The 26,865-nt window shown below is 42.1% G+C and overlaps 1 protein-coding gene across 1 annotated transcript; it reads left to right on the top strand.

Annotated features, from left to right (window-relative positions):
• The first annotated feature begins 202 nt into the window (after window positions 1–202).
• On the top strand, window positions 203–25,889 carry LOC145399554 (facilitated trehalose transporter Tret1-like). Its single transcript, XM_080272151.1, has 3 exons — window positions 203–906; window positions 3,460–3,598; window positions 25,758–25,889. The coding sequence occupies exons 1-3, from the start codon at window positions 203–205 to the stop codon at window positions 25,887–25,889; spliced, it is 975 nt and encodes a 324-aa protein (XP_080128277.1).
• The last annotated feature ends 976 nt before the right edge of the window (window positions 25,890–26,865 follow it).

Raw genomic sequence — 26,865 nt, 5'->3', positions numbered from 1 at the left:
ACAGGGGAATGCCTAGCTATCATAGACAAAATGCATGGCTAAATAAGAGGTGCTGTGAAGTCCCTATGCCACCTAATTTCAGCTATTATAGTGACACCTTCCTGTAACTGGCTGAGAAAATACAAACTCAAATCTAACTGTATCTTGCAGATTTTGGGTGGGAGTAGGATCGTCCATACTTGTGACTGGTGGAAGGAGCTATATGGCTGAAATTGCCAGCACCAACATCCGTGGTCTCGCGCTCGCATTCATGGATGTGATGATAGGCCTTGGGTTCATGATGGTGGCTGGGCTGGGCATGGTTCTTCCCTGGTATCACATCAGCTTCGTCAACATCGGTGTTGTGGCCTTGTTCTGTGCTGGACTCCTGTTTGTCTTCCCGGACAGCCCAAACTACCTAGCCATCCATGGAAAGGAGGCTGAAGCTTTGTCAATCCTTCGGCATCTGAGACCTTCCAGTGACAATGTGCATGAGGAGCTGAATCATCTGAAAAATCTAAATCAGCAGCAGGATGGCAGTTCAAAATGGGCTGCTCTCCTGACACCCGAAATCATTAAAAGACAGGTGGTTATATGTGGCCTATACGTCATTGCTGCATTTGTAGGAGAGGGAGTGTTAAAAGCGAACATGACGAGAATGATGGTAAGTTCTGGGGTGACGCTGGATGCCAACCTGAGTTTGTTCTTAATAATGTCAATGTTCCTGTGTGGAAGTCTGGCCATGACTGCACTGGTGGACCGACTGGGCCGCCGTTGGTGCCTCATCATCTCTCTGATGGTGATGCTGCTGGCTTATACTGCGCTGGGGACCATAACATTCTTGATTCCACCGCCAGTCCATATGCAGCTTAACACCATCATGCCACAGGCTAACATTTCACACACTGTCTATGGAACCAATACCAGGCAAGTTGAACTTTATCAAGTAAAATCACATCGGTAGAGAGGCGGCCTGCAGTCCTAATGGACTCAGGTTCGAATCCTGGCTGGGGCAGGGAACAGTTTAAGGATATGAATTTCTTGAAATTCTGACTTTTCTGATCTACCAAATGACCCGCCGACACGTCATAAAAGTACCCCCGCTAATACCAGTACACCAGTCCTGTATGAGACAGCCTTAGCATGTATTCAATATGGATGGTGGGTGTTAGCGCCGAAGTGGTGACATGTGGAGATGTAGGAGGACTACTGGGACCCAAGGAGGATATTAGGAGTTGGGAATAGGCCCTGGAGCCTTTGCCCAGAGTCAGACACGTAAAAAAAAAAAAGGCACTTGTGTTTTTTCTTTTCTTTTTATCTCCTTTCTTTAACACTAGGTTTTTCTTTAGCTTCTTGCTGGCCAGAGCACTGACTTTTTTAATGCCGAGGACAAACTTTGCCTGTTTCAACTCTCCTACTTGTCGCTGTGTTTTGGTTGGCTAATACTCCTAATCTGAGAGAAACTTGGTATGTTTCTCTGCCTAATATTCCTAATAATCGAACTCATCTACTCATCACCTTCCTTTTTTGACTAATATTCCTTAACTGAGAGAGGCCTGATATATATGTATTTTCCTAATTTTTCGCATCTTCTACGTACACTTCCCTCTGCTCCTATTATTCCTATACTGGGAGAGGCTTGGCATTTTTCTCTGCCCATACACCTACCCAGAGCGTGCAGTAGACACAGTGGAATAATAGGCTAACTTTTGCCCATGTCTGTAATTCCAGGCCCCATATTCTCGTCAGAAAAGGAAGTTCCCTAATACCTTTCCCTGAGCTATTTGTTTTGCTTATTTTGCCTTGCTGTCATGTTTTATGTAAAATTTTCTATTACCCCCTCACTTTACATAGATAACGTGCAAAAGGATATTAACCAGTCATCTAATAATAAATCGCTTACGAAGAGGTATTATGGAACTTCTTTAATCGACGAGAATACTGACCCCTGTACAACGTAAATTATCCCTTCAATCTGGCAGCCTAATTTTACCAGTCAGCTGCTATTTTCAAATTATTTTAATTTGGGAGAGACATTATGTGGTGAGGGTATGTATGAACCTCCTGCCCACCCAAACATAAAACGTGGTAGTAGTTTACACCCAAGACCATCCTCCTCGAACAGCTGCTTAGGGGTGTGTGGAGTATACGTATGTACAGTCGCCTCCACTTCCAAGTAGTACAGGGGCTGGTGGGTTTGGGGTCGTGTGTGGCAGCAGCAGAATTCTTTAAGTCTCATGCCTCATCTTGTCGGTTAAGGAAGCTCCCTAGCACCGCTTCCTCTGTGATTTATTTTTGGATATGGCTGGTTAATATCTTTTTGTACGTTATTTATGGAGACAGTGGAAATATTGGAAGGATTTATGCAACGCAGAAAAAGTGTGAATGTCGATGTGAGAGAAAGCATTAGGAGAAGTACATTGTGGTGGTTTGGCCATGTGGAGAGGATGGAGAGCAAGACATTACTGAGGGCAGCGTGAGTGAGGTGGAGGGGGGAGAGGGAGGGGGAGACCGAGGATGAGTTCCAGAGTTGGAATGGATAGGTATATGAGAGAGAGGGGTGTGAGCTGACGGGAGGGGAGCGAAATGGCAGGGGACAGGGCGAATTGGAGGCGATTTGTTTGTGGCCACCCCTTACTGGATTATGGCATCTGGCTGTAGGTAGATGGATAGACAGATAGATAGATAGAAGATCTAAATTTATCTAACAGTTGCAACCCCCAGACGAATTTAACTTAGGAGAGGTATCAAGTAGTGAAGATATTCATGAACGCCAGAATCTAACCTTTTCATTTCTAGGGAAAAAATATATGCAGAGATAAATAATATTGATTGAAGACACAAAAAAAGAAAAAAAATTAAGTTGGTCGATGGAAGGAACTACGTCAGTTGTAAATTATTGGGATGAAGCTCAAACCTCCCCAAAATTTCTAAGAGATTTAACCAGACATGAAAATATAGAAATAGTTTATGATTAAGACGCACCTCCTTGGACGGTTGTATGCGGGTGTGTGGGCTATGCCTTCCCTTCCAGACACATGGACCCGTATTCTCGTCGGTTAAGGAAGCTTCCTAACACCTTTTCCTAAGCGGTTTATTTTACTTAGTGCACCTTGCTGTCCGATTCTGCGATAGATAATCCCTTGTAACATCACCATAGTCTGCATAAATAACGTAGAGAAGGCTCTTAACCAGCCGTATTCAAAATTAAGTAGCTAAGGATGAGGTGCTAGGGAGCCTCTTTGTCCGACGGACATGGCAGAAAAGATGATAATTTTTCCTCCTAAGTGGCCTGGCACACCCGACAGGCACTGATTTAAGGTTTCATCTCTTCCCTGCTTTCCTTGACACAACCCCGAGTCCTCTCTCTCTGGATTATTTTTCCGCCAAAATGGGCAGAAAAAAATTATTTTTCCCACCTCGCACACTCAACAGGCACTACTCTAAGCCTCCTTGTCTTCCTTGCTCTCCCTGACACAGCCTCGGGCTCCCTCTCTCTGCGTGGCCGTGGCTGGCGCTGGTCTGCTTCATGTTGCTGGCCTTCAGTTGCAACTTCGGCATCGGTACAGTGACCTATCTTGTGACCTTCGAGTATTTCCCCACCAGCATCAGGGCACAGGTACGGGTGTATTGCTTTGCTCTCTCTCTCTCTCTCTCTCTCTCTCTCTGTTTGCGTGTGTGTGTGTGTGTGTGTGTGTGTGTGTGTGTGTGTGTGTGTGTGTGTCAATATTAGCGTTGGAAGGAAAATCAAACAATTCTTATTTGATTTCAGTCAAATTATATGAAAGGATTGGGAATAAATGAAAGATAACGCGATTCCATTTTGATAACAAGGGGTCAAAGGCCAAGGTCACATATTCCTTAGCACCTCTTTCTCGGCGATTATTTTTTCATATGGCTGGTTAATATTCCTTTGTACGTTATGTATGCCGAGTATGGAGACATCAGAAGGATTTAGTTCACACAGAATAGGACAGTAAGGTATAATAAGCAAAATAAATCGGTTAGGGAAAGGTGTCTAGGAGCTTCCTTAACCTACCAAAATACTGGCTAAGGTCACAGGGCACGAGGTCATATTCTCGTCGGAATAAGGAAGCTCCCTAACAACTTTTCCTATGTGATTCAGTTTACTTATAACACGTATCCTGTGTTAGGCAAATCCTTCAAGCATCACCATACTCTGCATAAATAACGTACGAAAGGATATTAACTAGCCATATCCAAAAATAAGTCGCAAAGGAAGAGGTGTTAGGGAGCTTCTCCTAAGTTCACACGTACTGTACATGGAATTGCATTTTAGGTTCCTCAATGTTATATATAATTTCTACTGTGTATATATATATATATATATATATATATATATATATATATATATATATATATATATATATATATATATATATATATATATATATATATATCATCATCATCAGCCATTGAGGTCCACAGCAGGGCCGGCCTATCCCTACCGAAGCAGGGACGATATTACAGCCAATGTATCTCTACCCAGTGGCTTAGGCTGTCTGGTAGAGACTGAATGTAGGGTGAGAAGTGCTTGTGAGTGTAATTATAGTGTTGTAGTGGCTTTCGATGTGTGTGTAGTCTATGAACCAAGTGTAATCAGCCTGCCTACACTGGTTCAACCACAGCACCCTTTTTGTCCGCCAAAGCAGTCAGTGGCTCGTTGAACTTTTCTCAAAGCTTTTACAACTCTGTGGGAGGCGAACCCGCGTCCACCAGTGTGCGAGACGCACACTGTACCGCTGTACCACAGAGACTCCATGTATATATATATATATATATATATATATATATATATATATATATATATAAAATGTTCTAAAGATTATTATTATTATTTATATTAAGGAGTGACTTTCGAAATGGCTGGGCTTCTTATGGACTTTATTAACTCCCTCTCCGACACACGCCTGTTTTTAAGGCAAGGGCCCGTTTTTACGACTCCTTAGCATCTCTTAATTAACGATTTATTTTCCAAACTACTCACATACAACCTCCTTTTGCTTCTTATATCTTTTGAACATCAACATAGATTGCACGAATGACATACATGAACAGAGTAACGGTGCAGAATTAGAAATAAATAGGTAAGGAAGAGGTGTTAGCAACCTTCTTAACTGCACCAGAATACCGGCCAATAAATCACTTCCCACAGTAAGGATGCATCAGCATTACTTCATTGGTAACCGTCAGTGATGGGTAGTTTCTTCCTTTTCCTCTTCTTCACATCCTCCTCGTCCTCCTCTTCTTTTTCTCTTCTTTCTTGTCCTCCATTGCTTCTCCCCCTCCTCCTCCTAATCCTAATCCTTCTTCTTCTTCTCCTCCTCCTCCTCCTCCTCCTCCTCCTCCTCCTAATCCTAATCCTAATCTTTCTCTCCTCCTCCTAATCCTAATCCTAATCCTTCTTCTTCTTCTTCTTCTTCTTCTCCTCCTCCTTCTCCTCCTCCTCCTTCTCCTCCTTCTCCTCCTCCTCCTCCTCCTCCTCCTTCTCCTCCTCCTCCTCCTCCTCCTCCTCCTCCTCCTCCTATGAGGTCACAAAAGACGCAAATGATCAAACTCTATACGTTATCCATGTTGGAACAAATGATCTGAAGCGCAATAGATCAGAGGAATTGCTAGCAAAGTATCATGAAATGATCAAACGATTCAAAACTAAGTCCACTAATGTGATAATATCTGGTATACTCCCAAGGATCAAGGCAGAAAATAGTTTCTATGATAAGGCCTTCAGCACAAATAACCGGCTCAAATCTCTGCACGCAAGAGGGAGTCGACTTTGTCAATCTGTGGGACCAGTTTTATGAGCAACATACTCTATTCCAGAAAGATGGTCTCCATTTGAACTCAGTAGGAGCGGCACGGCTAGGTAGACTTCTACACGATAAAGTCGTCCTCTTCAGATCAAAAAACGCGGCACGTCCAGGAACAGTAACCTTAACGTAAATACCCACAAAGTCAGATCACCAACTGTTCGGAACGGAATTAGAGTCTGCTATGTTAACGCACGTAGTCTACGTAACAAGTTTGAGGATTTAGAATCTCTAATTTACCTAGAAAATTATGACATCATTGGCATCACAGAGTCCTGGATTAACACATCTGACCGTGACTTTCTAGCGGAATACTCACTAACAGGGTACAATATTTTCGGCTGTGAGCGACCACATCGAGCTGGTGGCGGTGTTTTACTATATGTGAAAACTAGTCTCCATCCCCTTGTGCTATCCAAACCCAGTATTACCAACATAGATGCCAGTTATGTTCAGCTAAGTATTAATTCACACAAAATAAATATATGTCTCATCTATCGTCCTCCAGCACAGTCAACTGAGATAGATGAAAAACTTTATGATCAAATTGCGGAAATTTGTTGTCAAGAGGATAGCGTAATTTTCGGAGACTTTAATCTACCGGTAACAAAGTGGGGTGAACCACTGACGGCACACTCAGGACAAGAGCTTTATACGAATTTTCAAGAAAGCGCCCTTTCCCAACATGTAGAATACCCAACGAGAGGAAACAATATCCTAGACATCATCTTGACTACAAATGATAACCTAGTCAGCAACGTTGAAATAGGACCTGAGTTTAGTTCCAGTGATCATCGAACTATACAGTTTAATATTACTACTGAAAAAGTAAAAGAAACGGAGAGCAAAGAAAAGGTCCCAGATTATCGTAGAGCTAATTTCAACAGGCTCAGAGCGCTACTTGCAACTGCAGATTAGAATCAAATGTCTGAAACCGATGACATAAACCAAGCATGGGAAATATTCACCAAAAAATTTAATGAAGTGGTAAAGACATGTGTGCCACTACGTAACAGACGTCCAGCTGGATATAGTAAACCAAAGTGGTGGTCCAGTGAAATAAAAAGTAACTTAATAGCCAAAAAACAGGCATACCATAAATATAAAGCTACACAAAATAATGATGATAAATTACAGTATGATAATCTACGCCGCATATCGAAAAGACTTATTAAACAAAGCAAAAGAGCACTGGAGATCCACATTGCTAATACGTGCAAATCAAATCCTAAAGAATTTTACAGTTACATTAGAAAGAAAAAGGTTATGACTACATCAATAGGTCCTCTAGAAACAAACAATGGCAAACACACTGAAAATGAGGTCGAAATGGCAAACATTCTTAACGATTACTTTGCGTCTGTTTTTACAGTAGAAAACACCACCAGAAACCTACTGTTACCCACAAACCAAGCAAATAGCACAGTCCTTAGTAACTATGCTATCCATAATAACAATATCCTTTCAGCCATAAATAGTACGGACATAAACAAAACCCCTGGCCCCGATAAAATATCACCGAGAATTCTCAAAGAAGCAAAACATGAGTTACTGCTGCCACTCTCTGTCTTATTCAATAAATCATTAAGTACTGGGAAAGTTCCACGTGAATGGAAACTAGCAAATGTAACACCAATTTTCAAAAAAGGAAATGAGTCGCACCCAGGAAATTACAGACCAATCAGCTTAACATCAGTAGTGTGCAAGTTAATGGAAAAAATCATAAGAGATAAAATAGTTAATTATCTAGAAGAAAATAATATAATTAAAGACTCGCAACATGGATTCAGACATCGTCGTACATGTTTAACTAACTTATTGGACTTCTTCCATGATGTTTACAAATCATACGATGACTCAAGAGCAGTAGATATAATTTACCTCGACTTTCAGAAAGCATTTGACACTGTCCCTCACAAGCGTCTCATGAGAAAAATAGAAGCACATGGAATAAAAGGAAAGACGCAAAAATGGTTACAAGACTGGCTGTCAGACCGAAAACAGCGAGTTGTGATAAACGGAAAGGAATCCAAATGGCGTAATGTGATCAGCGGCGTTCCCCAAGGCTCAGTACTTGGACCGATACTTTTTATTATCTATATAAATGACATTGATGAGGGTCTAAATTGTAAAGTATCCAAATTTGCAGATGATACTAAAATAACCAGTAAAGTCACTTCAAAATTACAGTGGCAGCAGTTACAAAATGACCTTAATACTTTAGCAAGCTGGGCAGAAAAATGGCAAATGAAATTCAACACAGAAAAATGTAAAGTACTTCATATTGGAAGTAACAATGTCCACGCAAATTACAAAATGAACAATATTCAGTTATCAAGTACAGACAGTGAAAAGGATCTTGGTGTGATAATATCAAATGACCTAAAACCAAGCAAGCAGTGTACCGATGCGGTTAAAATTGCAAACAAGCTAGTGGGTTTTATTGGAAGAACTTTCGAGTTTAAATCGGAAAAAGTCATACTTGCCTTGTACAACTCGCTAGTGCGCCCCCATCTTGAGTATTGTGTGCAATTCTGGTCTCCGTACTACAGAAAGGACATTGAAAAATTAGAGAAAATTCAGCGAAGAATCACAAAAATGATACCACGACTTAGAAACAAACCATGTGAGGAACGCCTTGAAGAACTTAAATTATTTAGCCTAACGAAGCGCAGGTTAAGAGGGGACCTTATTGAAGTTTTCAAAATCATGAAGGGATATGACAACTTAGACATGAATAAATATTTTGATATAGACCAGTCGAGTCAAACCAGAAGTAATGGCTGCAAAATCATGGGAAAGCGATTCCAATCCCACGAAGCAAAATACTTCTTCTTTAACAGAGTTGTAAATATCTGGAACAGATTACCCTCAGATACCGTGAACAGTATCTCAATTGAGACATTCAAAAACAAATTAGACAAGTATTTGCACGAAAATCCTCAGCTGACTCTTTTTCTGTCCGAATAACTTGCTTTTATAGCTACGGTACATGTAAGTTCATGCCCCTTTAGTCTACAAGACACCCCGTAAACAATGTACCCGTACATAGTGTTGCATCACGATATTATACATTTTCAATTTATTCGGTGCAAACAAAGCAATATAAGCACAGATTAGGATCTGCACAGATAACCCTGAGTTAATGGTCACTACTCTTACTTTCGACCTGTGATGGGCTGTGGATCACTGAGGGTCCATGTTAGTCAAGTGACCACCATCGGGATTTTTTTAATGTACCAGGGGTCACTGCTTCAGGATGAAACTTGTGTACTTGTCCCATATGGGAGAGTTCCCTGTCTCAGTGGAGTGAACGGAGCTAGGGCCTGATTGACTGCTGCCTACCTTAAAAGCGCCAGGCAAGGCTGCCGCACCACCCCTAAACATCCACACTGTGCAGTCCCCTCGTGTCTACAGGACACCCCGTAAACTTAACATAGCGTCACGTCACGTCATTATACGTTTTTCGATTTACCCAAAGCAAATGAGGTAATATACAGTAAGCACAGATTAGGATCTGCACAGATAACCCTGAGTTAACGGTCACTACTTTTACTTTCGACCTGTGATTGGATGTGGATCACTGAGGGTCCCTGTTAGTCAAGTGACGACCATCGGGATTTTTTTAATGTACCAGGGGTCACTGCTTCAGGATGAAACTTGTGTACTGTCCCACATGGGAGAGTTCCTAGTCTCAGTGGAGTGAACGGAGCTATTGCCTGATTGACTGCTGCCTACCTAAAAAGCGCCAGGGAAGGTTGCCGCACCACCCCTAAACATCCACTCTGTGCATTGCACATCCACACTGTGCACTGTGCAGTCCCCTTTTATCTAAGACACCCGTCCTATATACTTTTCAATCTCCCCAGTGCAAAGAAAGCAATATAAGCACAGATTAGGATCTGCACAGATAACCCTGAGTTAACGGTCACTACTCTTACTTTCGACCTGTGATGGGCTGTGGATCACTGAGGGTCCATGTTAGTCAAGTGACCACCATCGGGATTTTTTTTAATGTACCAGGGGTCACTGCTTCAGGATGAAACTTGTGTACTTGTCCCACATGGGAGAGTTCCTTGTCTCATTGGAGCAAACGGAGCTAGGGCCTGATTGACTGCTGCCTACCTTAAAAGCGCCAGGCAAGGCTGCTGCACCACCCCTAAACATCCACACTGTGCATTGTGTAGCTTCCACGTTATGTCCACAGATTTCCCATTAACTCAATGTAACCGGTTTATAATGTCATGCCGTAACTATTATTTTATTTGTTTACTTTCTCTTTCAGGTTACTCTATCGGGTAGCTTATAGATAAAGTATTATAGAATGTGACTTTTCCTTTCCAGTGTTTCCTATAAAATTTCCATGTCAGTTTTTCCATGCTGCATGGTGGTTTTTCTCACTTTTTTCCTGGAGGGTTTGGTGGTGGGGGGAGCCTTCTTGCTTTACTATCCTTATCCTTCAACATGTAGAGTTAGATCCTGTAGTCATAGTTTTCTCTAACAAGCAGCCTCGAAAGGACCATAAGGTCTGTTGCTGTTTGCTTTCCTGTGTAATCCTGTGTAATCCTTCTCCTCCCCCTAATCCTAATCCTAATCGTCCTAATCCTAATCGTGATCCTTTTTCTTCGTCTTCTTCTTCTTCTTCTTCTTCTTCTTCTCCTCCTCCTCCTCTTCCTCCTCCTCCTCCTAATCCTAATCCCTCTTCTTCTTCTTCTTCTTCTTCTTCTTCTTCTTCTCCTCCTCCTCCTCCTCCTCCTTCTCCTCCTAATCCTCCTCCTCTTCCTAATCCTAATCCTAATCCTTCTCTTCCTGCTTTCCCTAATCCTAATCCTTCTCTTCTACTCCTCCTCCTCCTCCTCCTCCTAATCCTAATCCTAATCCTCCTCCTCCTGCCAACAGGCGTCCAGTGTGTGCATCACAGTATGCAGTGTGGTATCCTTCCTAAGCATACAACTCTACACAACCATGGTAGACGGCTTAACACAGGCCGGCCTCTTCTTCACCTACGCAGCCGTCTGTATCATGGGAATATTTTACATCAGGACCCTCCTTCGCGAGACCGGGAGACACTATGTGGGATAAATCGCTAAGAAAGAGGCGTTAGGGAACCTCCTTATGCAACGAGAATACAAGCCTCTCCCTCAGCGATTTGTTTTGGGATACGGCTAGTGAATATAAATTTGTTTGATATGCTGAGTATGGCGGTATTTGAATGAGATATTGACTCGTGTTCCCGCCACTTAAGGAGGTCCCCTAACACCTCTTCCTAAGCGATTTATTATGGGATACGGCTAGCTCATATCAGTTTGTATGTTATCTGCTCAGTATGGCGATGTTTGAAGGATTTTTGTAACTCAGAATAGGACAGTAAGGTGTAATAAGCAAAATAAATCTCGTAGGAAAAGGTGTTAGGGAGTATAACCGACGAGAATACAGACCCTTGACTCGTGTTCTCTTCGCGGCGTCTCCCAAACACCTCTTCCTCATCTATTTATTTTTGATTACTAGTTAATATCAACTTGTGTTATTTATTCTGAGTATGAGGGTACTTAAATCAGTTAATGGACAAAGATGAGGACAGTAAGGAGCAATAAGCAAAATAAATCGCCTAAGTAGAGGTGTTAGGGAGCAAGGGAGCCTCCTTATCCGACGAGAATGCCGGCCGTCACTGTGGATCCTTTTTGATACAGGAGGTGTCAAAAAGTTTCATAATTTTGTCCAGGTAACATCACATCACCTTTAGATCAGAAGGAATAATTCTCTGAGTGGAATTTTTTCTTATCTTATTCTGGGTAATGAATTTCTGAGTATAAATTCCCAGTTTAAATTCCGAGCATAGATTCTGAGTTTAGGTTCTAAGTGTAAATTGTGAGCGTAAATTCTAAGTATAAATTCTAAGTATTAATTCTGATTATAAATTCTGAGGATAAATTCTAATTATAAATTCTGAGGATAAATTCTAAGTATAAATTCTGAAGATAAATACACTCATATTTATAATTCTCATGAAAATTCTTAGCAACACTGAAGACAGTTCCTCCTTTAGAAATTTTGAGTCTGGAAATTAGAACTTTGTATAATAATTCAATTTTTAAAGTTCCTACTCACTTGTTTTTTTTTTTTTTCTAGTTCTTATGTGTTAATAATTACTGGATCATTATTTAATTTGGAATGTTCCACAAATATAATCTATAGGTGACAAAGTTTATCAATAGAATTAATAATTCATCCAAAATTCCATCATCCTATCCTAAGTTGCCCCATGAGGAGCGTAGGAACCCGGGGCTAGGGAGTTGGTCCCGACATTTAAGATGAGAGTGACCAGCCTCACTCATCCCTGAGTAGCATTACGTGAGCAATAAACCCCAACCATCCCTTTGATATAAACCTTCACCGGCTCAATCCGACTGGAACGCAATAATTACCCACTATACCACCAGGGGCCAAAATTTGGTTATATGGTCACCACCCAGCGTAGTAAATGGTTTCCTGGTGCACAGGAAACCATTTGGCTTGTCACTCAGTGTAGAGTCACCCACAGGCAGAAGGAAGTGGAAAGAAGGAAGGAAAGAAAGACAGAAGAGGGAGTGTAAAGTCACCCGTAGGCAGAAGGACAAGGAAAGAATGAAGGAAAGACAGAAGAGAATGGAAGGAAAGAAGGATGGAGAGGAAAGGGCAGAGACTAAGTAAATAAAAAGAATAAATAAATGTGATATGGAGTCAGGAATCAGGGGTCTTCTATTGTGAATAAATGAGCGTGTGGCCCATTACCCTGGCATGCTGTTGATTGTACTCTTTTCACCTGAACTTGGCTCAGGTTTCCGTTCTGTAGCAGCTTAGTTCACGTAGCTCAGTGGCAGAAAAAGACAATGCCACGGTTCTACATCCTTTCCATAGAACTTTTTCGTGACTAGCATCGTCTTCAGGTGTTAATCTATTGCTGCTACTAAGCATTTAAGTTGAAGAAATTGAGATTTTAGGCCAAGTTAGAGTAAAAAGAGTATGAATCTCCTTGTATCAAACTTTTCTCTCCCCTTCCTATCTGAACCCTACCTTACCCCATCTTTAGGAAGGAAAAAGAGGTTGAGATAATCAAGATGGTGGGGAAAAAGATATGCCCTGTAGACAGTAATAAAAGACGTTCTTCCCTCAAACATGTTTAGCAAGCATCGCGTCCAGTCATGATAATAGTACCCTTGTAAATATACGAGTATATTAGACCTGTATATATGCAATAGGACTTTCAAGACCTATTTAATGCCACTAACTCATAATACACATACACAGACATTCGTTACCGCATTCACAGCATCGCGGCACTTGCATGTGTTGCATGTACTGTAGGTAAGCATCTACTGTACTGTATATGTGGGAAGTGTGTATGTGATAAATAATAATACATACATAATATATACATGTATGAAATATAACTCGCTAGGAAATAAAAATGGAATACCTCTTTCATTTTTCCCAGCGAGTTATGCTTCATATTACATATCACACGTTTTTGTGAATTATTATTCTTCATATGCAGGTATGTGCTCTGTGGTTTGCCTACTACTTTAGTCAGATGAAAGCCCATCTTCCATCACCCAGTGGCAGTGAGTAGGACCAATAACTGAACCAAGCATATCGGTGTTGTACCAATCGTTTTAAGGTTACTATACCCGTCACCAACCAACTTGACTCATGAGTCCCACCCCCGATCCTCACCCACCGCCTGGAGTGTGAGGAAGATGGGCGGGGCCACGACTTCAGGAAGAGGGCGGGGCTTAAGAGAGGTTGGCTGACGGTGCGTGTTGAGAGTTTCATGTTTTCTACCTATCAAGGAAATCCCCTCCAGCCCCACAGGCGAAGACAGACTTATAAGCATGAAATGCAACACTATGTGGGAAGCAGAAAGCCAAAAGCAGTGATATCTTACGGTTAAAATACTTCCTAATTCCTTCTCCTTATAGATTTATTTTGTACTGTTGCTGTAACACACAACGCTTTTGAAGGGTTGCACATAAAATGTCTGCAATAAATCCTGGACGTAGCATGGAAGGGCAGAGAAAATCACATTGAAATCTTTCACAAAATACAGCCACCATTATGGACTCATGCCCCAGAGAAGCTCCACTAGTTTCGACCCACAATAAGAATGTCAGACCATTGATTACCAAGGCAGGTTATGTATGTACCTTTAACTAAGGGGAAAAGACCGGTAGAGAGTCAGTACTGGTATAGACCCTCTTGAGGAGGTGTGGCATTCAACCTACAGTCATTGAACACTTGGCAGCAACCCAGTCATTATGGTGCTCAAGCTGATTTACACACACAGTACACCTTGAAGACCTGCTAACCAGGATGAAAGAGGAAAAACGCTCCTCATGCTGGACACAATGCAGGTGTCAAGAGAGTGCACTGGTAAGGCTCAATTGGACTAGAACCCCTACCCCTTTGCCCCCTCTTAGAATGATTCTCTCTCTCTCTCTCTCTCTCTCTCTCTCTCTCTCTCGGCATAGTGTGTGGTGACCTGTCAGGCGTCCCACCCCACAGAGACCAACACCCTTGCCACGTGTGTAACGTCTATGACCTCGGTATATACTGTACAACTACCTGCAGTGGTATTAGCATCAGTGTACATAATTCCTTCATCACCCTGTCATCAGTTCGCTTTATTGGAGTAGCGTCGTCATTAACTATGGCGGACAGCCTTTAGCAATTTTCACAGCTGGAGCAAGTCGATCGTTTGTTGGGAGCAGGGGCGTAGCCAGGATTTTATTATGTGTGTGGCGGGAAGGTGAACTTTGGGTGTCATTACTCCTGAGATACAGCTGCTTGGAAAATATCACAATAGTATATAGATTAATTTAAAAAATGCATCGTGTTTAAATAGAAAGTAATTCAGGAAAAGTAATCAATACGTGAGTGCATAAATGAGGATATATATATACTCGTACATGACTTCCCTCAGTTCAGCTTATTCTGTTAGCAATGAAGGGGTGGGTGGGGGGGAGGCCTTGGGCTTCCACATCTTTGGCTGCGAGTTTGGTTAACAGATCATTAAACCGGGAAGAGTTGCTGTTTGGAGGCTTGCACGAAGAAGTCCTCGTGGATGGAAACAGAGGGTGAGAGTATGCGTTCAGTGGCATTCACCCCTAGATAATGAATGAGTGTTTACAGCAGGATTTACTGAAAATTCGTTGTATGTGTTAGTCTACACGTGGTGTAAGTTAGTCCCGAAACTTGACTCTTATAGAAGTAAATTATTATTGTTACCCATTAATTGATTAAAGAAAACAGATTTTTGTATTAGAGAAAACAAATTTCAGTGGCACATTATTATTATTTGAAGCAATCACAGTGTTTCGAGCTGATACTTGAAATTAATGTGAAACAAGGGCACCTCAACTATTATCCGTTTTTTAGATTTACTCTAGTGTGTTAATGAAAGAATGAAGCGACATAAACTGGACTCGATCACCGATTCCTGACAATGGGTAATATTTGATGGCATGCAGTGCTACAGAAATGAGAAGTTGGGCAAGTCTGGTATGACTAGAATAACCTGGATAGACATGGAATGACCTGGAAAGACTGGAATAACCTGGAAAGACCTGGATGACCTGGAAAAACCTGGAATGACCTGAGAAGACCTGGAATGTAGTTTATGTCCTCGCACAATATTAACATAATCCACTAGAATTTGGCAAACCGCACAAAGTAAATAAATAAATAAATTCTCACCTGTGTCGTTACCTCGTTATGGGATGGAGATAAACAGGAAGGTCGGTAGGAAGGTGAATAAAAAGGTAGGTAGGAAGGTAGTCAGGAAGATGAGGAGGTAGGTAGTTAGGTAGTCAGGAAGATAGGAAGGTAGGTAGAGAGGGAAATACAACGGGAGGTAGGCAGGGACTTAGGCAGGGAGGTTAAATGGAAGGCAGATAGGGAGATAAGCAGGTAGGTAGCCAGGGAGGTGGGTAGGGAGGTATGCACTAGAGGTATTTTAGGAAGAAAGGTAAATATTACGTGGAGAGGTTGGTATGCAGGTAGGAAAGTAGGTAGGTAAGCATGTACAGTAAGTATACAGGCACGAAATGAAGGAGGTAGGTACAGTACAGTAAGTAGACAGGTAGGGAAGATCAACAAGAAGAAGTACTGTACACGTCCTAAAGACTTAACTATCTTGCTGACTTCTGGCCTTTGGTTCCGTCTGCCTTGCATTAAAGAAAAAAAAAGAAAGAAAGAAATGGCCCAACGTGGTGGCAAAGCATGAGATCAGCCAATAACGATGAATCCACTGCGCACTCCACTTCGTTTTCATGCGTGGCAACTCGCAGTTAATCTTTACAGTACTAAGGGAATAATCGATCAGTCTATCTATGTATCTATCTATCTATGTATCTATGTCTATCTATCTGTGCATTTATCTATCTATCATCTATCTATCTGTCTGTCTATCTGTCAATAACCACATGCCTTTATCCTGGAAGGAGTGGCCATGAAAAAATCGTCCCCTGTTAGCCTGTTGGCGCTATCAGGCTGCCCTTACTCCAGTCAACAACACTGATTTACATTTCTCCGTCCCATTCCTCCTCCTCGTCCTCGGTCTTCTTAACCCCCCCCTCCTCCAGTTCTCCTCCACGTCACCCACAAATGTTCTCCTAGTCAGTCTCATTCTCCTTTCCCTCCAGAGGACCCCGTCTCAAGGTGATTATAGCATCATACAGCACAAGCATATCAACACTATAATGTTCTCTAACCTCCTCATTTATTCGTCTGTCTCTCCATGCAACTCCACACGCTCAGCTCAGATAACTAATTTCTTCTCCTCTCACACTTGCCTTGTGGCCTAACAGCTGCAAAGCTGTCTTGTACTGACGCCTTTGCCCCCACACTCACCTCCCGTCTTTGTCATCACCCTTACTGTACAGCTTTGTTTGTGGGAAGTATATGCCACAGATTACGATTATGTAGTATAACATTTAAGTTTATATATATATATATATATATATATATATATATATATATATATATATATATATATATATATATATATATACCTAGGCTGCTTCCCCCAAGGAAAGGGAGGTAGCCGAGACAGGACGACTCACTCTCCATTTACTCATCCATTCAAACATATTCATTTGCATCTTAGCCCCAAAGGGGAGAACGGACAGATCCTCACCGCACCACACCGCACAAGGGTCAACTGGGCAATGCAATCAGTGACATCCGCAGCAGGGCCCGACAGCAGAACTGGTTTACCCCTGCCACATCATAACAGACCCATCCCCTTACCCGCACCTGACCTGACTAGCTGATCAGACCAAATGCGGGAGAATATCAGGGCTGCGTCATCACTTATTTATTCACAATTTCTCTCCATTTATTTCTGTCACGCACAGCCACTCTTCCTTGCTCAACAGACATCCCTCTCGCATCCAGCGCTCTCTTCACACTGTCCATCCATCCTATTCGTGGTCTTCCTCTCAGCCTTACACCTCTCACATCAGATCTAGTTATCTTTTTCACCAATCGCTCATTATCCATTCTCTCCATATGTCCAAACCATTGCAACACCCTCTGCTCAACTCTACCAGCCATCTCCCGAACAACTCCAGTTCTCCTTCGCACTTCATCATTTCGCACCCGATCCATACGCGTCACTCCACACATACTCCTCAGACATCTCATCTCCATTACATTCAAACTTTTCCTCTCTGCTACACCCATATTCCATGTTTCAGCCCCATATAATGCAGTCGGTACCACAACACCCTCATACAGCCATCTCTTTACATCCATTCTAAGCGAACGACATTTAAACACTTTTTTCATTCCTCCCAGCACCTTTACTACTTCATTTATTCTAAACTTCACTTCTGCATCTATTTTTCCATCCACAGCAACATGTGACCCTAGATATTTAAAACAATCTACCTCCTCAAGCAACTCACCATTCAAAACTATATTCATCCCCCTACCATCTATCAACCTCGTACACTTCATCACTTTACTCTTATTCTCATTTACTTTCAATTTCCTCCTTTCACACACCCTTCCAAACTCCTCTACCAACTGTCTCAATCTCTCCTCTGAATCAGTCACCAGTGCAGTATCATCTGCAAACAGCAGCTGCTTCAGATTCCACTCTCCTCCATCAACATTTACCAGACTCAGACCACCTAAAACTCTTGCATTCACCTCCCTTACAACACCATCCATGTAAATATTAAACAACCAAGGCGACATCACACATCCCTGTCGCAGCCCCACTCTCACGGGAAACCAATCACTCACAGCATTTCCCACTCTTACACACGCTCTACTATTTACATAAAAACTTTTCACCCCTTTTAGTAACCTACCATCAAGTCCATACAATCTTAAAACAGTCCACAAAGCCTCCCTATCAATTCTATCATACGCTTTCTCTAAATCCATAAATGCCCAAAACACATCCTTGCCTTTCGCTAAATACTTTTCACACACTTGTCTCACAGCAAACACCTGATCAACGCATCCCCTCCCTCTCCTAAAGCCACACTGCTCATCACTAATCACTCCCTCTGGACCCTCTCTAACTCTCATAATTAACACTCTACCATACACCTTACCTACAACACTCAACAGACTTATACCCCTAAAGCTAGTACATTCATACTTATCACCCTTGCCTTTATACAACGGGACCACACAAGCACTTGCCCAGTCAATTGGCACCATACCTTTCTCAAAGCACACATTCAACAATCTTACTAACCAGTCAACAATAGTCACTCCACCACCCTTCAGGCATTCCACAGCACACCCATCCATACCTGCAGCTTTCCCTGTTTTCATCTCCTTTACTGCCTTCTCCACTTCTTCCTTCGTGATGAAAGAATCATTCAACTCTCCCAACACATTTATTCCTTGCACCCTTCCATCCGCCACAATCTCAGCCACCCTTTCCTCCTCTACATTTAACAATCTTTCAAAATACTCTGCCCATCTCTTCCTTACTGCATCCATCTCAATTAACATCCTTCCATCCTCTGCTTTTACTCGTTCTTCCTTCCCAGACTCTCCCTTTCGCACCCTTTTTACCTCCTTCCAAAACATTTTCTTATTCTGCTGAAAATTCTCTGTCAGCCGCCTACCCCACCTCTCATCTGCTGCCACTTTAGCATCACGCACAGCCCTTCTCGCTCTATTCCTCTTCTCCTTATACCTTTCATATGACATCTCATCCTTCCTCTGCAGCCACACTTCATATGCACGTCTCTTCTCTGCCACAGCCATACTTACTTCCTCGCACCACCATTCACTTCCTTTTCTTACACCACCACCCACACGTCTCACACCACACACCTCTTCTGCATGCCCCACCACAGCACTCTTAAACAACTGCCATTCCTCCTCCACGCTGCCATTTTCCCGATCTTTCACTGCGTTCCACTCATCTTTCAATTTCTCCTGATACTCTATCTTTTTCTCTCTTTTATCCAACTCACTCACTTTCAAAACCTCCCTGCCACACCTAACCCTCCTAGCTCTCATCCATCTCTTTCCTACTCTTAACTTTCCCTCCACCAGGTAGTGGTCAGACATACCTCCACCCTCCCCTCTCAGAACTCTCACATCCAACAATCTTCCTATTACATTCCTAGACACAACCACATAGTCCATCAAGGCTCTATCAACAACCCTTCCACCCTCCTGTCTCACCCATGTATACTTATAAATATCTTTCTTCTCAAACAGCGTATTCCTAATCACCATCTCTCGCTCAACACACATCGCTATCATTCGTTCCCCATTTTCATTTCTTCCAGGCACACCATGCATACCAACTACACCTTCAACTGCTACATTTCCCACTCTAGCATTCAGATCTCCCATCATTACCACATTCACATTCGCTTCAAAACTCTGCAGACACTCATCAACATCATTCCAGAAAGACTCCCTCTCTTGTTCATCCCTTTCACTACCAGGCCCATATGCACTCACAAACACCCACAACTCACGTTCAAATTTCGCTTTCACCCACATCAGTCTCGATGACACCTCCTTCCATTCAATCACACATTGCTGAACTTCCGGACTCACTAACAAGGCCACACCTTCTCTTGCCCTTCCTCTATCAACACCTGACAATCTTCCATTCACACTTCCAAACATAGATTCCCCCTTCCCTTTCATCTTCGTTTCACTCAAAGCTAACACATCCAACTTTCTTCTCACAAACATTCTCCCAATCTCCTCCCTTTTAGCCTCAATCGTACTACATCCACGCACATTCATAGACCCAATCTTCAGGGTACGGGGATAACTCCATCCCCCATATATATATATATATATATATATATACAGAGAGAGAGAGAGAGAGAGAGAGCAGGATTAAACAACAAAGCTACATCGAGGGGTTCAGATCACTGTTTCATTGGCGGATCCAGGAAAACTTCTACAATGTTGTCCATATCACTTTTCAGATTCATAAGGGTTTGGTATCTTCCTTTCTCTCAGCCAGATTAGTAACGTTTGTCCACCAAGGATGGTTTGCATGTCATGTTTATGGGAGAAACAGACGTAATAACCAGTGAAAGATGCAGCCTGTGTAATCAAAGCACTGTATGCTAAACATCAACGTGACAAAGCAGAGATGTTGCCTGGGCTGTATGGCAGCACTCTGGGATCCGTCCATGTGTTTACATCTACTTCCGGAATTTGAGGGTTCGAGAATTTCGAATCCAAAACAAATATAGCTATTGTTTTGGAAATAATGTAAATATGTAAATATTTGTATACATGTTTGGGGTAATTTAGGTCATGATATGAATTAAGTCTGATTACGCATATTTGTTCATAATTATAAATACATAAATACTAAATTGATATGTGGAAAACGCTTCGGAGCATTTGTGAACCAATGAGCTGAGAAGTGACTGAAAACGGATTAGCGCTGATGCCGATATGCAGGCGAGCAGTAAACACTGAAGCAAAATGATATATAAGAATACGTGCAGCGTGATAATAGACCAGTACATAGATAGATACTGATTGCAAGTTTTAAAAAACATTACTTAATGCGCACAAACATAATCATCAAAGTTATAATGCAGAACACATTTAAAGTGATCCACGTATAGTGTCTTACTTGCTAAGAAATTACATATGGCAAAGTAGAAACAGGACATTTAACACTGAAGCAGAAATACTCGTAATACTAAGGGTCTTGCTACAAACTGCAACTACTGGAAGTTATACGCTGCCTCGCTGATTCAAAGGTAATTACCCTAATGTAGTCTGATCCTGACCAATGAATGACAATTTTTAGGGTTACTTTAGGGTTGCCTTTAGTTACTTTAGGGTTATTTTAATTTAAGGGTTACTCTAGGGTCACTTTATGGTTACTTCTACTTTAGGGTTGCTTTAGGGTTACTTTTAGGGTTACTCTAGGGTCACTTTATGGTTGCTTCTACTTTAGGGTTGCTTTAGGGTTACTTTTAGGGTTACTCTAGGGTCACTTTATGGTTGCTTCTACTTTAGGGTTGCTTTAGGGTTACTTTTACGTTAAGATACTGACCAGTGAATAGCAATATTTATGGTTACTTTAAGATTGGCGTTGAAAACCTACTGAATGATATGTGAGCAAATGACCATCCTATAATTACATGTTACTGAACGACATAAATCTTAGTTTAACGTAGATGGTTTATATTTTTCAGTCAGTGATTTCTTAAGCTTACACACATGAAAAGGTAATTGCACGAAGCCTCAGTGTGGTGAGGATGTGACACACCTATTCAGTACTTACTTAAACCCAGAATATTTTTGTCCATATCATATTTTACTTCTTGTGGGAAAATATTGCCAACGAAGAGGGCAGTCGAGACGTAATTTTCCAAATCGTTGGCAAATTTCTCTGTCTGTCTGTCTGTCTGTCTGTCTCTGTCTCTGTCTCTGTCTCTGTCTGTCTGTCTGTCTCTCTCTCTCACGACATATATTACGTATCCTACCCTGAGCAGAGACTTGCAAACTCGTTCCCTTAAAGTCATCAGTCCTCCCGTGTCCCAGCCACCATCACTTGTCACCACTCCAGCGCCAATACTCACAGTCCTTTTTGGCAGGACACTCAATGTAAATGTTTGTCTGTGTCTGAGTATCTGTTCATGTCTGTCTGTTTGTGTTTGACTTTCTGTTTGTGTTTGTCTGTCGATCTGTCTATCTTTTTCTATGTCTGTCTCATTGTGTGTGTTTTTCAATGTCTGTCTATCTGTCTGTCTCATTGTGTGTGTTTTTCAATGTCTGTCTATCTGTCTGTCTCATTGTGTGTGTCTGTGTCAGTCTCTGTATGCCCCTCTCTATCATTCTCTGTCTGTTTCAGTTTGTCTGTTTGTCTGCCTGTCTGTCTGTCTGCCTGTCATTCTGTCTACCTGTCTGTCCGTCTGTCTATCTATCAACTTGTCTGTCTGTGTCTGTCTGACTGTCTGTCTGTCTGTCTGTCTCTCTCTCTCTTATCCAAGCCATTCACTTACACTCTCCTTGTCTGTCTGTCTGTCTGTCTGTCTGTATCTCATCCCAACCATTCACTTACACTCTCCTTGTCTGTCTGTCTGTCTGTCTGTCTGTCTGTCTCTCATCCCAGCCATTCACTTACACTCTCCTTGTCTATCTGTCTGTCTCATAAACCAACACTTTCCCACGCACCAGTACTGACATACACGCGCCAAGTAAATGAATATCAAACCGATAAATAAACTAAATAATAATAAATAAAACTAGAATGCATAACAGGGGCGGGACATCCAATGATGGAAGCCTGAAATCATGAACTACCTGGCTTCAATTCTTTATTTTGATTGGTAATGGGTTTTGCGTGTTAAATTTGTACGAGTTATGGCGTTGGTGGTGATTGTGGTGAAAGTGGTGGTGGTGGTATTAGTAGTAGTGACTGTGTTAGTAGTGGTGGTGGTATTAGTAGTAGTGATTGTGTTAGTGGTGATGGTGGTGGTGATGGAGGTGGAAATGATAATGGTTTTGTGGTGACGGTGGTTGTGATGGTCGTTATCATTGTGGTTATATGGGTGTTTTTGATGATGGTGGCTATGGTTGTGGTGGTGGTAGAGATGGTATGGTAGTTGTGATGGTGGTGGTTGTGATGGTGATGATGGTGGTGGCTGTGCAGTTATTGTGGCTGCGGTTATATTACATTAAGCTATGTTAGGTTAGGCTAAGTTAGATTAAGTTAGGTAAGGTAAAGTACCCGAAAGACTAGTCAGGTCAGACATAAATAACCCTCAAAACTTAATGTTTTATAATGCCATATAGTGTAGGGCATAATTACCAGGGATAATGAGAGATGGGTGTCTTAGGTCATAATTAGAGTTTCAGGTGAAGGTGGGGAAATAATCAGCATCAGAATGATGTTAGGTCAGCATTAGAATCACTCCAGGTCAGCATTAAAATCACGTCAGGTCAGCATTAGAATCACGTCAGGTCAGCATTAGGATCACGTCAGGTCAGCATTAGGATCACTTCAGGTCAGCATTAGGATCACTTCAGGTCACCATTAGGATCACGTCAGGTCAGCATTAGAATAACGTTAGGTCAGCATCAGAATCACGTCAGGTCAGCATTAGGATCACGTCAGGTCAGCATTAGAATCACGTTAGGTCAGCATTAGAATCACGTCAGGTCAGCATTAGAATCACGTTAGGTCAGCATTAGAATCGAATTAGGTCATGTAATATTATTTTTTTATCATTGGCATTAGAGCTGTCCAGTGTGGTGGTGATAGTAGTGGTAATAGTGATGGTGGTGGTGGTAGTGGTGGTTGTATTGGTGGGGGTGGTGGTAGTGGTGGTTGTATCGGTGGTGGTTGTGGTGGTGGTGGTGGTTGTGGTGGTGGTGGTGGTTGTATTGGTGGTTGTTTTGGTGGTGGTGGTGGTGGTAATCGTATATTCGTGCCAAAAACTATCCTGCAATTTTTGAGTGCCTCCAACACCGGGTACACCAAGCCGGCTGGCCATAAATACTGGTGTGGACATCTCATACCACTTCAGAACATCCTCAGTTATACCACCCACCACAGGAGAGCTGAAGCGTCCTCCCAGAACACCGATATATCATGTGGCTGTGACTGTTTGCAAGAATAAATGTTTGTGGCAAGGTGAATTCTTCCTTGCACATTTCCTACCTTTTATGCAAATATTTTTTTCTCTAAGGAAGAGGTGGGGATATGTGTATCTTTCTATCTTTTCATTGTATCTGTCTATCTATCTATCTGTCTGTCTGTTTGTCCTTCTAACTTTTCATCTGTCTATTTATGAATGTATGTATATATGTATCTCTATCTATCTGTCTATCTACTTATCTATATACTTACCATTTGCAAACTACTGCTCTCTCTCTCTCTCTCTATCTATCTATCTATCTATCTATCTCTATCTCATACCCTTACATCATTCCCCCGTACCAACATATCAACGGAACAAACACACCACCCATGAGGACATCACCCAGCCCTTACGCCTTTCTTTATTTTGTTTATTACTCTACTGTCCTCCTCTGTCACGTAAATCCTTCCAATACGGCCAGTTTAGAGTAAAAACAGTATAATCTGATTAATTTCCTCTGACAAACATCCCTAACTTCTTCCTGCTCAGTTAGTGGCCAGATGAAGTCAGATGGGAGGACATTTGACCTGTAACCAAGGAGACTCATTCCTACCTTATAACTAAGGTTGTGTTCTTGCCATTTAAGAAATCTCTTAGCGTCTCTTCCTTTGCGATTCATTTTTGGATACGGCTAGTTAATATCAATTTGTATGCTACATAACCTTCGGTAGGTGGGGGCTGTCACCATCCACTCACTCGATATCGTGCTGCTTTGGGTGTCTGCACTTTCCTCTCTTCCATCCTTCCTATTCTGTCTTTCCTTCATTCTTTCCTTTTCCTTCTGCCTACGGGTGACTTTACACTCCCTCTTCTGTCTTTTCTTCCTTCATTCTTTCTTCTTCCCTCTGCCTATGGGTGACTCTAAACTGAGTGACAAACCAATCGGTTTCCTGTACACCAGGAAACCATTTACAACGCTGGGTGGTAACCATGTAACCAGTTTATGACGCCTGGTTGTTTAGTGGGCAATTAAGGTGCTCCAATCGGATTGAGCCCGTGTAGGTTTATATCCAAGGGATGGTTAGGGTTTATTGCTCAGGTAATGCCACGCAGGGATGAGTAAGGCTGGTCACTCTCATCTTAAATGTCAGGACCAACTTGCCTAGCCCCGGGTTCCTACGCTCCTTATTGGGCCACATAGGATTGGATGATGGATGGATGGGTGGATGTTATGTATGCTGAGTATGGTGGTATCTGAATGATTTAAATGACACAGAGGAGGACAGTAAGGTAAGCAAAATAAATCGCTTAGGAAGAGGTGTCAGGGAGCTTCCTTAACTGGCGAGAATACTTCTCGATGACAAATTTCACGAAACTATAACTAAGATCCTTATTCTCGTCGGTTAAGGAAGCTCCCTAAAACCTCTTCCTAAGTGATTTATTTTGCTTATGACACCTTACTGTCCTCTTCTGTGTCATTTAAATCAGTCTAGTACCACCGTACTCTCATAAATAACATATTCATTGATATTAACCAACGGCATCCTGTAATAAATCGCTAAGGAAGAGGTGCAAAGAAGCTTCGTTAACCGACGAAAATACCGACCCAGGTATTAAAGAGGTCTGATTTGTCCATATCTCTCAGATGAACACCAAACAATAGGATCCAATACTACCTTCTTCCCCCCTAACATAGTGCCTTAAATTTGACGCTACTCCTCCAAACACCATTAGTCTGTATTATTCCCCTGGTTGTACTCAGTTCTTAAGTATATGTAAGAATGTCTACCCTAGAATTTCATTGTCGTATTACGTTATTGAATGTGCGCATCTATGGTTAATATTGCCTCTGTAGCACAGTAGATGGACGCCTTCTTGTGGCGGCACCGACATGGCCAGGGGGCTCAAGTGCCCGGTTGTACAAACGTTCCTCAAGTACTTCCCCGTTCCCGGCAAAACTGGGTCAGGGTCAAGCAGCATGCACTGACCTCTGTCCCTCTTCCTTCTCTTGTTTCGTTCAAGATTTTTATTTTTATTTATTTTTTTAATAGGGAGGGGATGCGAACCCCACCCCAACCTCCCAAGTCAGGAGAGGGCTCACCACTAGCCTATGGACAGGGGAGTGGAATCCCTGACTATGGCTATCCAGGTCTTACCTCAGAGTTTTCCTTCTCCCAGGTGGATTGCCAGCCAAGGCTAACCAGCTCCACCCACCCTACTAGATGGTCGTTGGCATAAATTGGTCATCCGCCCTTTGACAGGTCTTGCTTGTCATCCTGCAGGGTGTCTAGTCACCCTCCTCACTGGCCTAGACCAGTGGCGATGCCGGTTTATTGCCGACGATCCGACCATGGAACAGGTAGTACTGGATTACATGGTACCAGTAGCAGAACAGTGTCTGACCTGACAATAGTGATGACAGTGGTGGTGATAATAGTAGTATATTATAGTGATGACAGTGGTGGTGATAATAGTAGTATATTATAGTGATGACAGTGGTGGTGATAATAGTAGTATATTATAGTGATGACAGTGGTGGTGATAATAGTAGTATATTATAGTGATGACAGTGGTGGTGATAATAGTAGTATATTATAGTGATGACAGTGGTGGTGATAATAGTAGTATATTATAGTGATGACAGTGGTGGTGATAATAGTAGTATATTATAGTGATGACAGTGGTGGTGATAATAGTAGTAGTGGTGACAGTGGCAGTGATAATAGTGGGGGAAGATGAGCAATGTAGTGATGATAGTTGTAGTGATAATAGTAGTACCGGTAGTGGTATTGATGATAGTGGGGGATAATGAATGTAATGATGACAGTGATGGTGATAATAGTAGTAGTGGTGACAGTGATAGTGACAATAGTGGGAGAAGATGAGGAATGTAGTGATTATACTGATAGTGATAATAGTAGTAGCGGTGACAGTGGCAGTGATGATAGTGGGGGATAATGAAT

This window comes from Coenobita brevimanus, chromosome 49 (assembly GCF_032717465.1).
Source record: "Coenobita brevimanus isolate Jiangsu-jjx chromosome 49, ASM3271746v2, whole genome shotgun sequence".
NCBI lineage: Eukaryota > Metazoa > Arthropoda > Malacostraca > Decapoda > Coenobitidae > Coenobita > Coenobita brevimanus.
Note: the sequence above shows the minus strand (reverse complement) of the source record. Positions and strands in the feature narration are given on the sequence as shown.

Bases quoted from the DNA above. Each gene is read 5' to 3' on its own strand.
- LOC145399554 (XM_080272151.1), top strand. From the start codon at position 203: ATGGCTGAAATTGCCAGCACCAACATCCGTGGTCTCGCGCTCGCATTC. The intron at 907-3,459 runs GCAAGTTGAACT...TCCCTGACACAG, and splicing joins GTCTATGGAACCAATACCAG to CCTCGGGCTCCCTCTCTCTG. The intron at 3,599-25,757 runs GTACGGGTGTAT...TTGCCTCTGTAG, and splicing joins CCACCAGCATCAGGGCACAG to CACAGTAGATGGACGCCTTC.